The sequence below is a fragment of the Balaenoptera physalus genome (genome assembly GCF_965194825.1).
Source record: "Balaenoptera physalus genome assembly, chromosome: 19".
Taxonomy (NCBI): domain Eukaryota; kingdom Metazoa; phylum Chordata; class Mammalia; order Artiodactyla; family Balaenopteridae; genus Balaenoptera; species Balaenoptera physalus.
Genome location: NC_138900.1, coordinates 710,996 through 733,262, shown reverse-complemented (window position 1 = coordinate 733,262; position 22,267 = coordinate 710,996). Strand labels below are relative to the sequence as shown.

At 43.2% G+C, this 22,267-nt stretch overlaps 1 protein-coding gene and 1 long non-coding RNA gene across 6 annotated transcripts in view; one reads left to right on the top strand and one right to left on the bottom strand.

The window, feature by feature from the left end:
• Positions 1-4,674, bottom strand: part of LOC309648358 — a 263,978-nt gene extending 259,304 nt beyond the window's left edge. Inside the window, exon 1 of the long non-coding RNA XR_014256632.1 lies at positions 4,407-4,674. This is a non-coding gene — a long non-coding RNA (uncharacterized lncRNA). The remainder of the gene's footprint in view (positions 1-4,406) is intronic.
• A 1,637-nt stretch (positions 4,675-6,311) lies between these two features.
• The window catches only part of LOC309648103 (zinc finger protein 154-like), a 202,525-nt gene continuing 186,569 nt past the window's right edge, over positions 6,312-22,267 (top strand). For 2 of the 5 annotated variants that reach the window (XM_082436220.1, XM_082436218.1), the window contains exon 1: positions 8,857-8,884. Coding sequence is in view for 2 of the 5 variants with exons in the window: in XM_082436216.1 (XP_082292342.1) it covers positions 8,780-8,884; positions 10,945-11,071 (232 nt within the window). In the remaining 3 variants the exon portion in view is untranslated. Of the gene's footprint in view, positions 6,413-8,753; positions 8,885-10,944; positions 11,072-22,267 lie in introns of those variants that run through there. The other 3 variants (XM_082436224.1, XM_082436216.1, XM_082436219.1) reach the window with 3 other exon arrangements.

Sequence of the window (22,267 nt, the reverse complement as noted above, 5' to 3'; positions counted from 1 at the left end):
CCTGGTCCAGGAAGATCCCACATGTCACGGAGCAACTGAGCCCATGCGCCACAACTACTGAGTCTGCACCCTAGAGCCTGGGAGCCACAACTACTGAAGCCTATGCGCCTGAGCCCCTGCCCCGCAACAGAAGTCACAATGAGAAGCCTGCGCACCGCAACGAAGAGTAGCCCCCGCTCGCTGCAAGTAGAGAAAGCCTGTGTGCAGCAACGAAGACCCAACGCAGCCAAAAATAAATTAATTAATAAATTAATTTTTAAAAATACTTGTGAAAGGTTTGCACTTGGTGATAAGAATAGAATATTTGATATGACCCCTTATTTTAATTCAAATAATGACTAAGGGGTTATTGTGCAGAAAGAAAGACAGAAGGTGGTGAGGAAGGATTTTTGTTAACAGGCTGGTTTCCAGGGCATCCCTGGGTTGAGTTTGCAGAAGTGCTGCACTCAAGACTAGGAGGAAAAACATACGTGAGACGTGGAGTCTGTAGGTCCTGCTAAATGGATTGCAAATGAAATACACTGAAGGGGACTTCCCTGGGGGTTCTGTGGTTAAAGACTCCAGGCTCCCAGTGCAGGGGGCGCAGGTTCAATCCCTGGTCAGGGAACTAGATCCTGTATGCATGCTGCAGCTAAAAACAAAAAACAAAAAGATCCTGCAGGCTGCAACGAAGACCCCGCACAGCCAAATAAATAAATTAAAAAAAAATACACTGAGGGGATATCAGCCAAGAATATGGTTCCTTGGCTGCTTCCCACCTCCTATTCTAGCAAAAATTTAGCCATCAAGGAAGCAGCTAGAGGCTATTAGAGCTGTAGATGGCACCCCATGACTCAGAATGATACTGTACCTTTTATCTCCATCCCTCTGAGCCAGCTGCTGATTGACGCCACGATAAAACCGGAGACCAGGGAATTCCCTGGCGGTCCAGTGGTTAAGACTCTGCACTTTCACTGCCGATGACTCGGGGTCAGTTCTTACAAGCTGCGCGGCATGGCCAAAAACAAAAACAAAACGGGAGACAGTGTGATGTGAGGCATGATGTTATGGATCTCCTTGTTCAGCTCTGTTGAGTGGGGCTTAATGCTGGGGAGAAAGGTAAGGATTATTCAGAAGAAAGGTAACAATATAAATAAGATGAAAGAAACCTCAGAATTGAATCAGAAAAAAATGTTCAGGTGGTTCGTTAAAAGTGACATTAACAAGAAGATAGATGGAGTGGCTACTAAAATTGTGATGGATCACTGTTAAAAAAAGTAATCTGTTCAAATAACTGGGACAAATTCAATTCATCCTAGTCTTAACTAATTTTTTAAGTATTAAGATTATAAAAAGGAGGAATCTAATCTTTTCAGAACCTGTTCTGATTATAACCAGCCAGGGAAATGTGGAGGATTATGACTGAGCAATAGGCAGGCCAGGGTCCCATGAACTCCAGCTGGGACCCCAAGTTCACATTTATTGATATTGGTAATACAAAGACCTGAGGGCAGTAAAAAATTTACAGTTGCTAGGCCCTGATGATCAGTGTATTGTTATAACTTAAATAGCTAACAAAAAACTTAGAGGGCAATATAATTACAGAAATATGGTGATACTATAGAAGGCTTGCAGGTGAAAGCATGGTTTATGAAGGAATTTATGGGCAGACATTATGTATGGTTGTTGCCTCACCCTGACTGTAATGCATTATTGGAATTAAAATTGCCAATAGGAGTAATAATATCATTAGTAAAGATTTAAGCCAAGATCCTCCTGAACCAAACCATTTTCCTAGTATTTCCCCTAAACTGGGATCAATCAGAGTGGAAATTTGATTCTTCATATATTATAAGATGGGTTATCTTAGAAGACTCATCAGGGACTTCCCTGGCGGTCCAGTGGTTAAGACTTCACCTTCCAATGCAGGGGGTGTGGGTTCGATCCCTCATCAGGAAGCTAAGATCCCACATGCCTTGCAGCCAAAAAACCAAAATATAAAACAAGCAATATTGTGACAAATTTAATCAAGACTTCTAAAAAAATGGTCCACATCAAAAAAAAAAAAAAAAGACTCATCAGACTTTATAAAAACACAATATTCATCATGGATCATAGCACAAGTTCCCCCTTGGGAAGCAGTTGATATATAGAGGGCCATGCTATTCTGTAGGATCACTTTTATCATGGAGCAAGCTAATGGCTTGATTGAGCAAGCTAATGGCTTGATTACTATCGTTTAAGTCTTGCTGGGCGAATTTTGTTAACGCCTCTATGTGAATAATGAAATCTTCTACTCTAAGTGAAGGAATAAATACTGTGGCCAAATAATCATAATGTTGGAAAACTGATAGAACCCAGTGAGCCCACATTAAAGGCAAGTTGGCAGGGGCTGTTTCTGAGGCTACCCATAGATGACTTTAAGCCCAAGGGAAACCAAATGTGCATCTTTCTAACCAACTCGGGAGGAGCCAAGGCCATAAACTTGTTCCATAAATCCACTGGATCCCATTAGGAACGACCCAATATATTTAACATCCCGCAAAAAGGAATATTTAGGGTCCAGGTTCAGAACAAGTATCATTTTTTAAAAATTAGATAATACCCCTTTTAAAAATAAATTCATGTGTTTATTTTTGGCTGCATTGCGTCTTTGTTGCTGCTTGCGGGCCTTCTCAGGTTGCGGCGAGCGGGGGCCACTCTTCTTTGTGGTGCACAGGCTTCTCATTGCAATGGCTTCTCTTAGTTGCAGAGCACAGGCTCTAGGCGCATGGGCTTCAGTAGTTGTGGCGCACGGGCTTAGTTGCTCCGTGACATGTGGGATCTTCCTGGACCAGGACTCGAACCTGTGTCCCCTGCATTGGCAGGCGGATTCTTAAGCACTGTGCCACCAGGGAATTCCCAGAACAGCTATCGTTAATAGGCCATGTTACAGGGTCCCACTTAGTGATATTGGGAGTGGCTTACACAGCATTAGAATTCTAGCACTAGCACTAGAATTTCTTCTAAGATAAATCCGTAAGGGCTAGCCAGTCTGAACCCTGGAGAGGTGAAATCCACTGGGGTAGTCCAGAAGTGCTGGACATAGGTAATTGGTTACAAACCCAGCAATTGAACTGAATTTTTGAAACTTGAATATTATTGAGCCCAAGAAAAATAAGTTGGTTCATAAGCAGACGTCTGAGCAATTAACAAAGTAATTAGTGTACAGGCCTGGTCTGGCATTTTGGGTCAGCTGTCTACTTCCAATGTAGTCTTCTCATCCTGGTCTGGTAGTGCTGGTCTCAGTTAGTTGAAGCCAAGTGTTAGAAACAAAGACTTGCATTCAGGAGAGGTGGCCTGATATGGCCCCTTCCAACGTGGCTGTGAAGAGTCCTTTATCTGATGTCTTTTTCAATATGCATAATCTCCTGGTTGCAGGACATAGGGCATTTGACCTTCATCCAAAGATAGATTACTGTGTGTTGGGCTGCACCCCACAGGTCTGCAAGCTCTGTACTTTCCCAGCCTCAAGACTGAAGAGACAGCCCAGAGTCAGTGACAGAGATATCAATGGTTTATTGGATAGGGGATCTTACAAGACTGAAGCAAAAGGTCCTGGAGCAACACCCCACTGTGACAGCAGGCAGGACATGGCAGCAAACTTCGCTTCTTGGGGGAGAAGGAGGCTACCATTTACAGGAGGAATTGACGTCAGGCTGCCTCAACAGTTACCAGGGAAACCAGCAGCTGAGGCGGGGGCAAGCACATAAGCAGTTACTGATTAAGTCCTATAATTAAGAGGATTGGATAACCGTGTGAGTGAAGCAGGGACTGGTCAATCAGGGGGTGTACAGAGAACAAGAGAGCAGCCATCTTGAATGGCTTGACTGTAATAAGCTTCAGAAACAAACTTAGAATATCCTTTTAATAATTCAGTTAAAATTTACAATAATGTAACAGTAATGAGGAGCCATCCAGGAAGTGAGTCTCAGACAGTTAAACAACACTAGAATTCAATAAGTATCAACAAAGATTGATACTTATTGATACTTATATTGGGGACTTCCCTGTTGGTCCAGTGGCTAAGACTCTGTGCTCCCAATGCAGGGGGCACGGGTTCGATCCCTGGTCAGGGAACTAGATCCCACATGCCGCAACTAACATGCAACTAAGAGTTCGCATGCCACAACTAAAAATCCCGCATGCCACAACTAAAGATCCCGCATGCTGCAACGAATATTCCGCACCAGAAATGAAGATCCCACGTGCCGCAACTAAGACACGGTGCAGCCAAAAAAAAAAAAAAAAATCATATGTTGGGCTTCCCTGGTGGCGCAGTGGTTAAGAATACGCCTGCCAATGCAGGAGACACGGGTTCAAGCCCTGGTCCGGGAAGATACCGCATGCCGCAGAGCAACTAAGCCCGTGCGCCACAACTACTAAACCCGCATGCCACAACTACTGAAGTCCCCATGCCTAGAGCCCGTGCTCCGCAACAAGAGAAGCCACCGCAGTGAGAAGCCCTGAGAAGTCCGCTCACCGCAACAAAAAGTAGCCCCCACTCACCACAACTAGAGAGAGCCCGTGCGCGCAGCAATGAAGACCCAACGCAGCCAAATAAATAAAATTTAAAAAGAGATAATTAAGTTAAAATGAGGTAATTAGTGTGGACCCTTATGCAATATGACTGGTGCCCTTATAAAAACAGGAGATGAGGATACAGATGCGCACAGAATTAAGACCATGTGAAGAAAGGAAGATCACTATCTACAAGCCAAGGAGAAAGGCCTTAGAAGGAACCAATGATGAACCAAGTCCAGATTTCTTTTTTTTTTAAGTTTTTATAAAATTAATTTATTTATTTTTGGCTGCATTGGGTCTTTGTTGCTGCACGCAGGCTTTCTCTAGTTGCGGCGAGCGGGGCTACTCTTTGTTGCGGTGCACGGGCTTCTCATTGTGGTAGCTTCTCTTGTTACGGAGCACGGGCTCTAGGCGCACAGGCTTCAGTAGTTATGGCACGTGGGCTCAGTAGTTGTGGCTCCCAGGCTCTAGAGTGCAGACTCAGTAGTTGTGGCGCACGGGCTTAGTTGCTACGCGGCATGTGGGATCTTCCCAGACCAGGGCTTGAACCCGTGTCCCCTGCATTGGCAGGTGGATTCTTAACCACTGTGCCACCAGGGAAGCCCCTGGAGGCTTCGTCTTTTTTTTTTTTTTTTTAACATCTTTATTCGAGTATAATTGCTTTACAATGGTGTGTTGCCCCTGGAGGCTTCTTAAAACACTGGTACTTGGGCCTTTCTCCCAAGGTGTCTGTCAATAGGTCTGAGTTCTGAACTGAGAATTAGCATTTCTAATGGGTCCCTAGGTGATGCTGATGGATAGGGTCAGTGCAGAGATGAAACTGAGAAGTTGTATCAGGAAGGCCAGGCTGCCTGCCTCTCAGCCCCAGTCCGCGGGGCTGTAGATCTGCAGACTCTAAGAGAGAAGCAGAGTTAAGTTTTCTAATGGACACCCACTGAGAGTCTCTGCAGTGAGCCAAGCAGGCTAATGGCTAAAAGCACTGGACCTCCTGAGGACACCTGTGGGAGCCCTACACACTGAAACCACGTAGCCACCTGCTTCTTTTGCTTGGAACTGTAATTAAACAAGGAAGCCATTAGACTGAGGTGGCTCCAATGTTTTAACAGCCTTGTAAGCGAAGGGAAACCTGAACCAGAGTAAATTCTTGTAAATGCCTCCAAGGGAAGAAATAGAAACTTAAGAACAACTGATCACAAACAGCCCACTAGGCTTTCCCAAATAAGGCTATGCCTTAAGCGAAAGCCAATCAAATAATTTCCTTGCTTTGTTTCCCTTCCTGCTCTGCAAAAGTCTTTCCCCTAGCTTGGTTTGGGGCTGTCCAGTTTGAACTGATGTTTGCTCAAATGATCTACTCAAAATTTTAATGTACCTCACTTATCTTTTAATAGAACAACAGCAACATAAAACCTCACAGGGCTCATCCTTGCTCAGTGGTGCTCTTATTAAGGAGTCCTTCCTTACTGCTCCGTGTAATATTACATTCCATTCCCTCTGCTCAGCAAAATCGCCTTCTCTCCTTGTTTCCATTGCAACTGCCATATTCTAACATGCTATATAATTTAGTATTTCTTATTTCATGTTTCTTGTGTTTTCCTTAAACATAATAGAAGCTGCACAGAGGCAGGGTCTTTGTTTCTCCTGTGCCTGAATTTCTCCCATGCACCTAGAAAAAGTTCCTGAAAATCCAGTGTGTGCCCAATGATCATTTGTTAGAGCAGTGAATAAACATGACACCTCAATTTCTCTCTTATTTTTACTATTCCAGGCACTTTTTTTTTTTTTTTTTCGTGCACCGTGCAGCATGCAGGATCTGAGTTCCTTCCTGACCAGGGATTGAACCCATGAACTGCCAGGGAAGTCCCTATTCCAGGTACTCTTAATGTCCTCTTTTTTTTTTTTTTTTTTTTTTCCTCTTTAACTATCACTGCAAAGTAGTATTGCTCCATGTTTTCAGGACTGAAAGAATCACATTTTGGAGACAAAATTCACACAATTATTAATGTTTAGGACAATCACATGCTCAGCTTGATTCTATCATTTTTGACTTCACAGAACTTTCTTCTAAACATGTCTCAAATTTTTTCACCCTTTACTGATGTGTCCTTAGAGCTATTTCTGCTACTGTCTTTAAAGAACTACATAAACATTATTAACTTCTTTCTGAAATGCACACTTTGCAATTGTTTTTCTGTGATAATCTCAACTCCACATACAAAATGTCATACCAGGGCCTGCAAAAATAATCATCACTTCCTAGCAGAAAGATGAGATCATGGGGTTCGGATACCCTTTTATTTCAGGGTTCAGGTGCTGCCTTTTGCATATGTACTCCAACTGAAAAATCACAGCTTCTGTGTGGTACCCAAAATAGCATCAATTAAGTTGCTTTTTGTTTGATTCCTAAGAGGAATTGCATGTATCTGGGAATATGGATAAAAAGTATTACATGGATAAAAGTGTTCCTCAATGAGTGAGACAATCCCTAACTATGCAGGCAAGAGAGAGGTTTTGTGTGGAACCAGAAGCAGATCTGGTATCATTACTTATGATAGGCCATGACACAAAACTGGGCCTTGATACCTAACCTAATTGAAGCTTCAACTTTCCCTGGGAATGTAGCCTTAACCAGTTAAGAATTTTCTGGTTGGCACCAATGAGGTAATCTGTCACATGGGGCCATCTCCATCCCCCCAAGGGAAGATGAGGTAATCTGGCACATAGACCCTTTCCATTCCCCATAGGTAGGTTACCTAAGCCTGAAATCATCTTTTTTATTGATTACTTCCTTTTTGTACCTTAAAAAAACCTTTCCCGTTCTGTAGCCCTTTGGAGCTCCCCTCTACTCGTTAGATGGGATGACGCTTGATTCGTGAACCAATCACTAAAGCCAATTATATTTTAAAAATTTACTCAGTTGATTTTTTTTTTTTTTTTTTTTTTTGGTTCTGAAACCCGGGGTTGAAGTTTTTTTTGTTTTTTGTTTTTGTTTTTAACATGTCCCTTTTCTTTCTTGCCAGTCAGGACCTGAATGGGATCTTTTCTATTGTTCTTAACCAATCACACTGAAACTCACAAAAGTGACTCTAATGCTTCAGGCTACAAGTATTTGAGAGCAGTAACATCAATTTTCCAGCTATGTATGTACTCATTTATGTCTGAAAGGCTCTGTCGAATGATGTGCCGCTTACCTCAGTTGTGGACTGAAGAGGAACACACAACCTAAAAGTTTCTAGTTTTATTCAAGGATCTTACTCAGGACTATAGCTCTGGAGACAACCTTTCAGATCGCTCTGAGGAACTGCTCCATAAGGGAGAATCCAGGATATAGAGGAGGTTTTTTTGTTTTGTTTTGTTTTTTCTGGAAAAAACAGGTAGTCGAACATTAAGGGATTGCTGGTAATCACAAAGAACAGACAACTCAAGTTAATGATTTCAGTGCTTTTCTGTGTATGAGAAGATGCAAGAATCTGGGTTCCTTGAAATTGGTCCTTAGATATGCATCTTAACTATTAAGGGTCATTGTCCAAATCACAGAATACTTCCTGCCTTTCTCCATCCTGATTTCCCCTCAGGGCACACCTTTGGGGAACGGCTGCAGTGGGGGCTGGCTTGATCCTTTTAGAAGTGGAATGGGGGGGGGCAACATTCTCTGCCCACACAGTAGTAGAATTTGGAAACGTCTAAAATAATAGACTTGTCCTCTGAGAGCAGGCTGAACTTCAAGGAGTCTAAAACAACGTCTCTTCACGCCTTTCACAAGGAGCAAAGCCCCTCCCTCTGGGTAGGAGCAACATTTCTCCCGCATTCCTAGGGGTACCTCCCAGCCAACGTTCTGGCGGTAAGGATGGAGAACACCCTTCCCTGAGGTCTCCAGAGCTCTGAGAACAATATTACCCGGAAGAGCCTAGGCACAGAGACACCAGGCATGAACCAATGAGGGATCAGGATGAGGGCTTTCCCCGAGTGAGCATGCGTCACGGGCGGGACTTCCGACATCCTGTCCTGGCGATCATTTTGCTTGGTGGGAGGTCCGGCGGAGCAGGGAACTGTGCTCGGATACTGTTGTCCTCTGTCGCGGGTGGTTGTCCTCACGGAGTAGTGAGGGAGGAAAGGGACACCGCCTAGCCAGCCAAGTCGCGCTTATTTTGGCGTCTCTCCCGTTGGCTCGCTGGCCGGGAACGGGAAGGTCCGAGAGGAGGCTGTGTCCCCGCTGCACAGAGGCGTGTCAGGTACGGCGATGCAGCCCGGGGTGCCGCGCGCCAGACCCGTGATAAGGACCGCCGTTCCCGGTCCTCTGAGACCACAGAATCCGATGGCGGCGGCGCTGAGGGACCCGCCTCAGGTAAACGCTTGTTCTCTGGGTCCTCACCGCCCTCACCCCACCAGACACTGAAGCCCCCAGTGCGGGGCGCCTGCTCACTTGCCCTTAGCCCCGGCCGCGGTGTCCAGGACGGTGAGGTGATCGTGGGTGGAGTTCTGTTTCCGACGGACAGTGTGTGGTCGCGTGTAGAAGAGGGTTACAGGCGGAGAGGAGGATACACGGAAAGGTTGGAGGTCGGGACCAGGGTACAGCAACTCTGTCCTTTCTGTTAGAAACAAGATGCAGCGAGGCCAGAGTCAAGCCTGCAGTGTTGCTGCTTGAGAAGTTGGCCATCTGTTATACAAGTAATATGAGGCTTGAATCGCAAGTGGGAGGTGGTCTTCCTCAGATCAAAAGAGGCTACAACTAGTTGCAGACAAGAGATAAGACTATGGGAGTAAGGGGGTAGGCAGGAAACACAGGAAGATTAATTGCAATAGCCTAGGTGAGTGTTGATGGACCAGAGTGACTGTCCTGGAGTGTGATAAGTTCTGGATCCAATTTTGGAGAAGGGCCAAGCCAAATTGTGGGTGTTGCTGATGACAGAAAGGAAGTAGTGATGGATGACCGGACGGTTTTTGGCCCTATTAGACGAAGGGATGAAAGCTTCATCAACTGGATGGGGACGTTAGCAGCAGGTTAATTTTCCTTGGAAATATCACAAGATTGTTTTGGCTCTGTTAAAGAGTCTGAGATCTTTCAGAGAAGAGTGAGTGTAGGCAACAAGTGGGCAGCTGGACAGGCAGGTCTGGAAAACGGGGGAAGGCGTTCAGGAATGGAACCTTTCAAAAGTGATGTCTACTCTGTGGACCAGGGTGGAGCTGTCTCACATTTAGGGGGGATGCAGGTTATAGTGGCCACGGTATTAGTAGGTCAGAAAGACTGGTGTGTGCTAAGGAGTGGTTCTCTGGCTCAGGGCCTGGTTGGGTTTGCTGGGCATTGAAAACCCAAGTGAGGTAGAGAAGTGGCAGTGGGAACGGTATGGGAGAGAGGTTGATCTGGTGGGAGGCCGAGGTTTCCATGGGATGAGTGGACAAGTGACGGCTGAGGAGACTTAGGAGTAATTGAGACAAGAAGGCAGTGAGACTGGGGCTGTTGCTTATTTAGTATTACTACTATGTGGCTTCTCCAGAATTTTGTGGTGAGCTTTGACGGGGTCTGGGACATTTGAGGCTTGCTAGTGGATACGGCCTGTGGCAAATGTCGTCATTTGTGGGTCACTGTGCCTGGCAGGGAGATATTTAGGACTGGGTTTTTTTTGTTTTTGTTTTTGTTTTACAAAGGTTGAGTGGAGACAGAGAGGAGTGTTGTGGTTGCTGAAGGGGCAAAACTGGCAGTAAAAAAATTGAAGAGAGTTGAGGGAATATGAAATTCACACGTGGTTCTGGGTGGCTGATACTGAAGCAAGGATTAGAGGCAGTTGGGGAGATCTTCTAAGCAGCGTTTGTGGCTTACTCTGGTGTTGGATCCATCAGAGGACTGGGGTTGTACCGAATCTTGTTTGAATTTCTCAAGCCCTCTCTGGATGCCAAGAGCCAAATGTGTGGGTGTATTCAGGGAGAATTCTATGGTGTGGTGCAGGGATGTGGCAGTGCTGTGGAAGCGCAACTGTAGGGTCTGAAATTGTGAGAGAAATGTCATCTACAGAATGATGTGTACATGGAGAGGAAGTGTGAGCTGATGGCCCCCAAGCCCTGGTGTTGAGGCTTTACCGGTGAAGCATGAGCTTACATTTGGCTGTGCCTGGATTCCCACAATTTGAGAGACCCCAGGGGAATTGCTTGGCTGGAGGGACGGGACATTGCAGGTCTAGCCCAGAGCTTAGATGGCATCTATGTGCCCCCCTACCTGTTATGCTGAGGACTGAACAAAGTGATTAATGGGCTGTGAGGAGACAGAGGGCATCACTTGCAGCAGGGCCTGGCATCCTCTCTCAGGTGGGGATCTCTGGTAGAGGATGACTGGAATAGATATATGAGGAGATGGATTGTGGGTTCTCAGAGGGAGAATGTTCAAGCTTTCATCTCTCCCCTTCATGACAGGGTGGTGTGACCTTTCCGGATGTTGCTGTGCGCTTCTCCTGGGGGGAGTGGAGGCTTCTTGATGAGGCTCAGAGACGCCTGTACCTCAGTGTGATGCTGGAGAGCTACGAACTTATATCCTCGCTGGGTAAGACCCTCACCCTCCCCAGTGACCTGGGCTAGGCTCTGTATCCTGCCTCACCCTCACCCCCCTTTCCAAAGGACGTGTTCTGTCCACCCATGTGGTGTAGGGACAGCTTGCTTCCCCAGTATTCTGTGTAGTTGTTGTGGTAGGTAGAAGGCTGGGGTATTTGCACTGTCATCTTTTCTCTCCTGCAGCCCCAGTCCTTGCTATTGTGTAAATTTATTGATTTATTTATTTATTTTTGGCTGCGTTGGGTCTTCGTTGCTTCATGCGGTCTTTCTCTAGTTGCGGCGAGCGGGAGCTACTCTTCGTTGTGGTGCTCGGGTTTCTCATTGCGGTGGCTTCTCTTGTGGCGGAGCATGGGCTCTAGGCACGTGGGCTTCAGTAGCTGTGGCACACGGGCTTAGTTGTTCCACAGGATGTGGGATCTTCCTGGACCAGTGCTCGAACTCGTGTCCCCTGCATTGGCAAGCGGATTCCTAACCACTGCGTCACCAGTAAAGTCAGACTTTTGGGATCTTAGTTCCCCGACCTGGGATTGAATCTGGGCCCTCAGAAGTGAGTGAGTGCACGGAGTCCTAACCGCTGGACTGCCAGGGAATTCCCTTATGGCCATTTTAACAATACTAATTCTTCCAATCCATGAATATGGGATGTATTTTCATTTGTTTCCATCTCTAATTTCCTTTATTAGTGTTTTATGATTTTCATTGTACACATTTTTCTACTCCTAGGTTAACTTTCTTCCTAAGTATTTATTGGTCTTGATGCTATTACTGTGATTGCTTTCTTCGTTTCTTTCGAGATAGTCCATTGTTATTGTGCTGAAATGCGAGTGATTTTTGTATGTTGATTTTGTATCCTGCAGCTTTCTGATTTTGCTTATTCATTCTAACAGTTTGGTGGGAGAGTCTTTAAGGTCTTCTATACATAACGTCATGTCATCTGCAGAGAAGACTTTGCTGCTTCTTTTCAGATTTAAATGTCTGTTATTTCTTGTTGTTGCCTAATTGTTCTGTGTAGACTTTAGTACACTGTGGAATAAAAGTGATGAGAAAGTGACCGTCCTTGTCTTGTTCCTGATTTACAGAGAACAAGCTTTTAGCTTCTACCATGAATATGAAGTAGGCTGTGAGTTGTCATATTATATGGAGTGTATCATGGTGAAGTCCGTTCCTTCTGTACCGAATTTGTTGAGAGTTTATATCATGAAAAGATCATATGATTTTTATACTCCACTTGCTAGGGTGGTGGGGTATTGCATACGTTGATTTGTGTACCTTGAGGCATCCTTGCATCCCAAGGGTAACTCAGACTTAATCAGGGTATATTATCTTTTTCTTGTGCTGTTGAATTTGGTTTGGTAGTATTTTATTGAGGATTTCTGCTTATGTGTTCATCATGAATGGTCTGCATTTTTCATGTAGTGTCCTTGGGTAGCAGGGTAATGCTGGCCTCATAAAATGAGTTCGGAGGTTGTTGATCCTATTCAATTTTTGGAAGTTTGTGGAGGATTGATGCTAATTCTTTTTAAATGTTTTCTAGAATTCACCAGTGAATGTATCTGGTCCTGGGATTTTCATCCCATTCATTTCTTTTTTTTTTTTTTTTTTCGTGCCATCACTTGACCAACAGGGAATTCCCTCATGATTCAGTCTTGGTTGTTTGTTCATAGGACTGTATTCATTTCTTCTAGGTTATTCAGTTTGTTGGCATTTAACTCATCATAGTAGTCTCTAATGATTGTTTGCGTTTCTGTGTTATCAGTTGTAATGTGTCTTTAATTTCTGATTTTTTTTGCAAAATTAATTTTATTATTTTTTTACATCTTTATTGGAGTATAATTGCTTTACAATAGTGTGTTAGTTTCTGCTTTATAACAAAGTGAGTCAGCTATACAAATACATATATCCCCATATCTCCTCCCTCTTGCATCTCCCTCCCACCATCCCTATCCCACCCCTCTAGCTGGTCACAAAGTACCGAGCTGATCTCCCTGTGCTATGTGGCTGCTTCCCACTAGCTATCTATTTTACATTTGGTAGTCTATATATGTCCATGCCATTCTCTAACTTCGTCCCAGCTTACCCTTCCCACTCCCCGTGTCCTTAAGTCCATTCTCTACATCTGTCTTTATTTCCTGTCCTGCCCCTGGGTTCTTCAAAATCTTTTTTTTTTTTTTTTTAGATTCCATATATATGTGTTAGCGTACAGTATTTGTTTTTCTCTTTCTGACTTACTTTACTCTGTATGAGAGACTCTAGGTCCATCCACCTCACTACAAATAACTCAGTTTCGTTTCTTTTTATGGCTGAGTAATATTCCATTGTATATATGTGTCACATCTTTATCCATTCATCTGTCGATGGATACTGAGGTTGCTTCCACGTCCTGGCTATTGTAAATAGAGCTGCAATGAACATTGTGATACATGACTTTTTTTGAATTATGGTTTTCTCAAGGTATATGCCCAATAGTGGGATTGCTGGTTCGTATGGTAGTTCTATTTTTAGTTTTTTAAGGAGGCTCCATACTGTTCTCCATAATGGCTGTATCAATTTACATTCCCACCAACAGTGCAAGAGGGTTCCCTTTTCTCCACACCCTCTCCAGCATTTATTGTTTGTAGATTTTTTGATGATGGCCATTCTGACTGGTGTGAGGTGATACCTCAGTGTAGTTTTTTTTTTTTTAATTATTAATTAATTAATTATTTATTTATGACTGCATTGGGTCTTCGTTGCTGCATGTGGGCTTTCTCTAGTTGCGGCGAGTGGGGGCTACTCTTCGTTGTGGTGTGCGGGCTTCTCATTGCGGTGGTTTCTCTTGTTGTAGAGCACAGTCTCTAGGTGCACGGGCTTCAGTATTTGTGGCTCACGGGCTCTAGAGCGCAGGCTCAGTAGTTGTGGCACACAGGCTTAGTTGCTCAGCGACATGTGGGATCTTCCCACACCAGGGCTCGAACCCGTGTCCCCTGCATTGGCAGGCAGATTCTTAACCACTGCACCACCAGGGAAGTCCCCTCATTGTAGTTTTGATTTGCATTTCTCTAATGATTAGTGACGTTGAACATCCTTTCTTGTGTTTGTTGGCAATCTGTATATCTTTTTTGGAGAAATGTCTGTTTAGATCTTCTGCCCACTTTTGGATTGGGTTGTTTGTTTTTTTGATATTGAGCTGAATGAGCTGCTTGTAAATTTTGTAGATTAATCCTTTGTCAGTTGCTTCATTTGCAAATACTTTCTCCCATTCTGAGGGTTGTCTTTTTGTCTTGTTTATGTTTTCCTTTGCTGTTCAAAAGCTTTTAAGTTTCATTAGGTCCCATTTGTTTATTTTTGTTTTTATTTCCATTTCTCTAGGAGGTGGGTCAAAAAGGATCTTGCTATGATTTATGTCATAGAGTGTTCTGCCTATGTTTTCCTCTAAGAGTTGTATCTGGCCTTACATTTCGGACTTTAATCCATTTTGAGTTTATTTTTGTGTATGGTGTTAGGGAGTGTTCTAATTTCATTCTTTTACATGTAGCTGTCCTGTTTTCCCAGCACCACTTATTGAAGAGGCTGTCTTTTCTACATTGTATATTCTTGCCTCCTTTATCAAAAATAAGGTGACCATATGGGCGTGCGTTTATCTCTGGGCTTTCTTTCCTGTTCCATTGATCTATATTTCTGTTTTTGTGCCAGTACCATGCTGTCTTGATTACTGTAGCTTTGTATTATAGTCTGAAATCCCAGCGCCTGATTCCTCCGGTTCCATTTTTCTTTCTCAAGTTTGCTTTGGCTATTCGGGGTCTTTTGTGTTTCCATACAAATTGTGAAATTTTTTGTTCTAGTTGTGTGAGAAATGCCATTGGTAGTTTGACAGGGATTGCATTGAATCTGTAGATTGCTTTGGGTAGTATAGTCATTTTCACAATGTTGATTCTTCCAATCCAAGAACATGATATATCTATCCATCTGTTTGTATCATCTTTAATTTCTTTCATCAGTGTCTTATAGTTTTCTGCATACAGGTCTTTTGTCTCCTTAGGTAGGTTTATTCCTAGGTATTTTATTCTTTTTGTTGCATTGGTAACTGGAAGTGTTTCCTTAATTTCTCTTTCAGATTTTTCATCATTAGTGTATAGGAATGCAAGAGATTTCTGTGCATTAATTTTGTATCCTGCTACTCTACCAAATTCATGGATTAGCTCTAGTAGTTTTCTGGTAGCTTCTTTAGGATTCTCTTTGTATAGTATCATGTCATCTGCAAACAATGACAGCTTTACTTCTTCTTTTCCAATTTGTATTCCTTTTATTTCTTTTTCTTCTCTGACTGCTGTGGCTAGGACTTCCAAAACTATGTTGAATAACAGTGGCGAGAGTGGACATCCTTGTCTTGTTCCTGATCTTAGAGGAAATGCTTTCAGTTTTTCACCATTGAGAATGATGTTTGCTATGGGTTTGTTGTATATGGCCTTTATTATGTTGAGGTAGGTTCCCTCTATGCCCACTTTCTGGAGAGTTTTTATCATAAATGGGTGTTGGTATTTTTTAGTCTTTTCTCTTTTTTCTTTGTGTACCTAATGGCTTGTCAATTATTTATCTTTTCAAAAATGAACTCCTTGTATTCTTTATCTTCTCTTTTTTCTAGTTTCTGGTTTCATTTATTGCTGCTCTGATATTTCTTATTTCCTTTCTTCAGGTAATGTTGGGTGTAATTTGTTCTTTCTTTAGTTCCTTGAGACATAAAGTTGTTTGAGGTCTTTCTTTTTCTAAATGTGAGCATTTATTGCTCTAAATGTTTCACTTTAAAAATATATATATATCTTGAGACCTATTTTATTTATTTATTTATTTTTTTGGCTGCACCGCATGGCTTGCTTTCAAAATTTTCCATTTGTGATTGCTTTTTTTTAGGTGTATAGCAAAGTGATTCGGTTATAGATATATATGTATATATCTATATATTTTTTTTCGATTCTTTTCCATTATAGTTGATTACAAGGTATTGAATATGGTTCCCTGTACTATACAGTAAATCCTTGTTGTTTATTTTATATATGGTAGTGTCCATCTGTTAATCCCATACTCCTGATTTATCCTTCCCCCACTTCCCCCTTTGGTAACCATAAGTTTTATCTGTAAGTCTATGTCTGTTTTGTATGTAAAGTTCATTTGTACTATTTTTTTAGATTCCACATGTAAGTGATATCACATATTTGTTTTTTTCTCTGATTTACCTGACTTAGTATGATAATCTCTAGGTTCATCCATGTTGCTGCAAATGGCATTATTTCTTTCTTTTTTAATGACTGAATAATATGTAATTGCCTTTTTTTTTTTTTTTTTTCCTGCACTGCAAGGCTTGTGGGATCTTAGTTCCCTGACCAGGGATTGAACCCAGGCCTAAGCAGTGAAAGTGCTGAGTCCTAACCACTGGACCACCAGGGAATTCTCTGTAATTGCTTTTTTTTTTAACATTTATTTATTGATTTGGTTGTGCTGGGTCTTAGTTGCAGCAGGCGGGCTCCTTAGTTGTGGCTCACTGCATTCTGAGTTGCTGCACGTGGGCTCCTTAGTTGTGGCATGTGAACTCTTGGTTGGAGCATGCATGTGGGATCTAGTTCCCTGACCAGAAATTCAATCTGGGCCCCCTGCATTGGGAGCGTGGAGTGTTAACCACTGTGCCACAAGAGAAGTCCCTGTAGTTGCTTTTTGACAGTTTTTTTTATATATATATAAATTTATTTATTTATTTTTGGCTGTGTTGGGTCTTCGTTTCTGTGCGAGGGCTTTCTCTAGTTGTAGCAAGCGGGGGCCACTCTTCATTGCGGTGCACGGGCCTCTCACTATCGCGGCCTCTCTTGTTGCGGAGCACAGGCTCCAGACGTGCAGGCTCAGTAGTTGTGGCGCACGGGCTTAGTTGCTCTGTGGCATGTGGGATCTTCCCAGACCAGGGCTCGAACCCGTGTCCCCTGCATTAGCAGGCAGATTCTCAACCACTGCACCACCAGGGAAGCCCTTGAAAGTTTTTTTATGTGCTTCAGTGAAGTTCCCTTTGATCGAACCTGTGAGCATCAGGACATCTACTCTTCTCCCTGGATTTAGAAAGTTTTCAACCATTGGTTCTTTAAATGTGCTTACTACCACTTTCTGTCTTATCTTTCAAGGGCTCTGAAAATACAAATAATGTTTTGCTTTATATTTCATAATCCGCATAGGCTTTCTTTACTTCATTCTTTTTCTTTTTTCTCCCCATCACTGGATAATTGAAACACCTGTTTTCATGTTCCTAGATTTTTACTTTTGCTTGATAAAATTGGCTGTTGATACTCTCTCCATTGTGCTTTGTTGTTTGTTTCATTGTATTTTTCAGCACCAAAATTTCTGTGGGCTCATTTGTTTGTTTGTTTGTTTTAAATGGGAGAGTGTCATCATTTTATTACACTTCATGCCCAACAAATGAAGTAATTTTACCAACAGGCTTCATGCCCAATAGATGAAAGTTATTTTACCAACTCAGAATTTTTGCATGTATATGAAATTTCCATTTTATTGTACGGTTTTATATTAAACTAGTCAAAGCATTTCCTACATGTATTCCAGTATAGCTCTTTTGGAATGATTTTCATCAGTCCTAACATGTGAGTGTACCAAGGATCTTGAAAGTAAACAAACTTTCAAATGACTAACTTTTAGGTAAACAAGAAATAAAGTCATCAGATTATTGGGACTACTCTTTTTCAACAGGTATTTGTTGAAATGCCTCTTCTAATACAAAAATTTTATGTTTGAACATTCAGAACACAAAGGTAGAACAAAAGTACAATAAAAGAAACTTCTGCAGCTTAAGCCTATAGTCATAATTCTTTGACAGAAGCAAAGCATCTTTCCTGCAATTTAAATGGGTCTTCATACTTTTGTTCTCTTCATCTGTATCTCTATTTGTGCCTTGCAGACTTGTTCATCTGTACCATTTTTCTGGATTCCACATATATGAGTTAATATATGATATTTGTATGGTCACAAAGGGAGGAAAGTGGGGGGGGTGGGATGAATTAGGAGATTGGGATTGACATATATACACTAATATGTATAAAATAGATTAATAAGAACATGCTGTATAAAAATTTTAAAAAAAAAGTGTCTTCAGTATTTCCATCTAGTTTCCATCTAGTCGAAAAATAGATGCCTAAGGCATATACTTCATATATATACCATTTTGGTTCTGGTTGCTTTCATTATTCTTGAAGATTTTAATACCCATACAAGTCTAAAGGTGTAAGAACACATAAATTATTCTGGTAATGGGTAAGAGCAGACTGTTAAAGCACAAGGTGGTTGTGCTATTTCATTCCTGTAGGAGGTTTTCTTTCAGAGACCGACTGCTGAAAAACCACTGCAGTAAGGACAGTCAGTGTAGAGACAGTCTTCTTTCCCACATGTTAGTTGACACCCTACTGGTATTAAGAGGATTTATTTGTTGTGTGTCTGTATGTATATGTATGTGTGTGATCACATATATAATGATCTGGTATTGCTCCATTTCTTCTTATTTTGATGTGTCTTCTTAGCTGCCTGTCGTATCACATTAAGAATCCCATAAATGGGTACAGATGAACCTATTTGCAGGGCAGGAATAGAGAGGTAGACGTAGAGAATGGACATGTGGACACTGAGGGGAAGGGGAGGGTGGGATGAATTGGGAGATTAGGATTGACATATATAGAATACATGCATAAAATAGATAGCTAGTGGGAACATGCTATAAAACACAGGAAGCTCAGCTCAGTGCTCTATGATGACCTAGGTGGGTGGGATGGAGGGGGTGGGAGGGAGGTCCAAGAGGGAGGGTATATAGGTATACATATAGCTGATTCACTTTATTGTACAGCAGAAACTAATACAACATTGTAAAGCAATTATACTCCAATAAAAAAAGTAAAAGAAATCCCATCAGTGATTTGATAGGCATTTCCCACATATTCATTTATCAATTCATCTGTTGATTCTTCACATCTGAGTGCCTTTTCGGAGAGTGGGCATGCTAGAAACTCCAGTATCATTGGTTGAAAGTGTGGGGTGATTTCTCCATCCTGTTGTTCCTCTCAGCCAACGTTCATGAGCCCAGTGGGTACTGGTACCTATAGGCAACTGGATGAAGGTGCACCTGTCCCCTGCAGCTCTTAGGTTTGGCAGCCAGGGACTGTCCCTCAGTGCATCCTCGGCCAGCCAATTTTGTTCTTTTTCATTTCTGTCTCTTTGTTGAGCAACTTGTTTTGTTTGTGTATTGTTTACCTTACTTTGTCGAATTGTCTATCTGTGTTTTGTTGTTGCTTCACTGAACTTTGTTCAAACAATAATTTTGAATTCTTTGACCATTTGTAGATCTCCATTTCCTTGGGTGTGGTTTCTGATAAATTATGGTATTTCTGTATTGGTTTCATGTTGCCTTGATTTTTTTGTGTTTCCTCTAGGCTTGCATTTATGTCTGCTGATTTGATGGTGTAGTAATTTTTTCCCTTCGCATTACAGTGTTGGTGGGGAAAGACCTCCACTGGTGGTGGGTGCAAGGTTGGGCTGTGGTCATTCAGGCTCTGGGGAAGACCCAGCTGTGTTGGTCTCTGTGCAGCTTCTTCACCTGAAGTCAGTGTCAGCAAAGATATCAGGAGTCCTCAATCAACCAGGCTGAGGGTGTCCAAAGTGGTGGAGAAGGCTGCTGAGGAATTCCTGATCTCTTTTTCTCCTATGGAGTACTTTGTGGGCAAGGGGATCCCTCTTGGTGCCCAGTCGGCTCTTGGGCACCCTATTGGTTGTAGTGGCACTGGTGTCTAATATGTGGGTACCTGTTGAGCATCCACAGAACTGGGGTGTTGTGTACAGGCACTTGTGGAGTGACAGTGGTACTGGGGTCTGGGTCATTGGATAGCCTTCAGCAGCCTTGGCTTTGGGTTTTTAAAATTATTATTATTTTATTTTATTTATTATTTTTGGCTGCCTTCGGTCTTCGTTGCTGTGGGCGGGCTTTCTCTAGTTGCGGTGAGAAGGGGCTACTCTTCGTTGCAGTGAGCAGGTTTCTCATTGTGGTGGCTTCTCTTGTTGTGGAGCACGGGCTCTAGGTGCACAGGCTTCAGTAGTTGTGGTACACAGGCTCTGTAGTTGTGGCTTGTGGGCTCTAGAGCGCAAGCTCAGTAGTTGTGGCACATGGGCTTAGTTGCCCCATGGCATGTGGGATCTTCCTAGATCAGGGCTTGAACCCGTGTCTCCTGCATTGGTAGGCAGATTCTTAACCACTGTGCCACCAGGGAAGCCCTTGGCTTTGGTTTGTGATGTGTGGCTATGCAGGGAGCAGCCATGGAGTCTGTGTCTGGCTGTACATGTAGACAGTGGCTGTGGGTCTGTGGATCTGGCTTCTCTATAGTGAAGTTGTCTCCAGTGCCTGAGACACCAGAGTACATGGTGTAGTTGTGGAGTCAGGGTCTGGAATGCGGACACACACAGCAGGCGCAGCACCTCTGGTTCCAGGACATGTACAGGGTTGGAGGGTGTGGCAGCCCTGATCCTGGATCGGCACAGCAGGTCCAACTGAGGGCTGGCCCAGTAGCTTCATACTCACCAGAGCATCCACTATGGCCATGGTTGTTGGATAACTCAGTGGTGAAAGCTCCAGTGTCCGCTGTAGAGCAGGCAACTGGGTCTTCTGCAGCGCAGGCCACTTGGGACTGCAGTGGCACCCAACCTGTGGCTGATAGAGGTAGCCCAGTGATAGCCCGGCCTCCATTTCCTAGTCATCTCCAGATGTCTCTGCTAAGACAGTCTCTCCAGCGATCCTTTCTGTGTGCATACTCCTTTTTTTTATGCTCCACTCTGCTGTAGTGGGTTCTTAATTGGACTCTTGAGCCTTCCAGGGCTAATTAATTCCTTCATGGATAGCTGATTAGTTATTTCTCATTGGTGGTGAAGGGAGGTGTCTCCTATTCTACTGTTTTGTTGATGTCACTCACCTTGTACTCTTTCTTGGGTCTGCTGTGTGCTGAGTTGCTCTGGGACAGTGCTGGCCATTCACTTGTCCTTTTTCCATCAGTGCTTGGTCCCAGGTAGTTGCACAGTTAGGGCTTAGGGCAAAGTAAGGTAAAGGACTCTTAGAAGAGTCCTTTGTGAATCATGGGATGGACATGGCTCTAGCCATGGCAAGGTGGGCTCAGAGTGGGCCTGATTCTGGTGAATTACAGCTGGGCAGAGTGTGACATAAGGGCCGTGTTAAGAATATACCAGGAACCTAGGGACTTCCCTGGTGGTGCAGTGGTTAAAAATCCGCCTGTCAATGCAGGGGACGCAGGTTTCAGCCCTGGTCCAGGAAGATCCCACATGCCACAGAGCAGCTAAGCCCGTGCGTCACAACTACTGAGTCTGCAGTCTAGAGCCCACGAGCCACAATTAGTGAGCCTGTGCGCCACAACTACTGAAGCACATGTGCCTAGAGCCTGTGCTCCACAACAAGAGAAGCCACCACAATGAGAAGCCTGCGCACCACAACGAAGAGCAGCCTCCACTCACCGCAACTAGAGAAAAAGCCTGTGTGCAGCAATGAAGACCTAACGCAGCCAATCAATCAATATATATATATATATATATATATATATATATATATATATATATATATATTCTTTAAAAAAAAAAAAAGACTATACCAGGAAACTGTCCTTGTTCAATGAGAATTTTGGTGCCATTGCCAGTGGCCACACCACATTTCTACCTTTATTCCTCCACTTTTGACCTTTTGCCAACCTGTCAGTTCAACTACTTTGTCATTTCTACTGTGATTTCCAGCCCAGTGATAATCTCTACCTCTCTGGATTCCACATCTCACCCATTTCTCTCACCACCCTTTCTCTATTACTCTGTGACCTTGCTTTTCATATGTTCTGCTGTGAGGTGTGAACAAATGCTTAAATTGACCTCGAAAAGCACATAATCTCTTGTGATTGTGGTTTCACAGCCTTGATCACACCCTTCTACTGTGCTTCACATCAGCAGTAGAAAAGGTCCTGCAGGAAGCTGTGGTCAGAGAAACAAGCACTAGACCCTGCTTCTCTTCCTTACGTCACACCCTATTTTTGTATCCTTCCCCTGTTGAGGTCTCTACCATTTTCATATTGTAAGGACCCAGGAATGCACAGCAGCTGCTGCTTAAACTGATTTCCAACTCCCTGTCTTG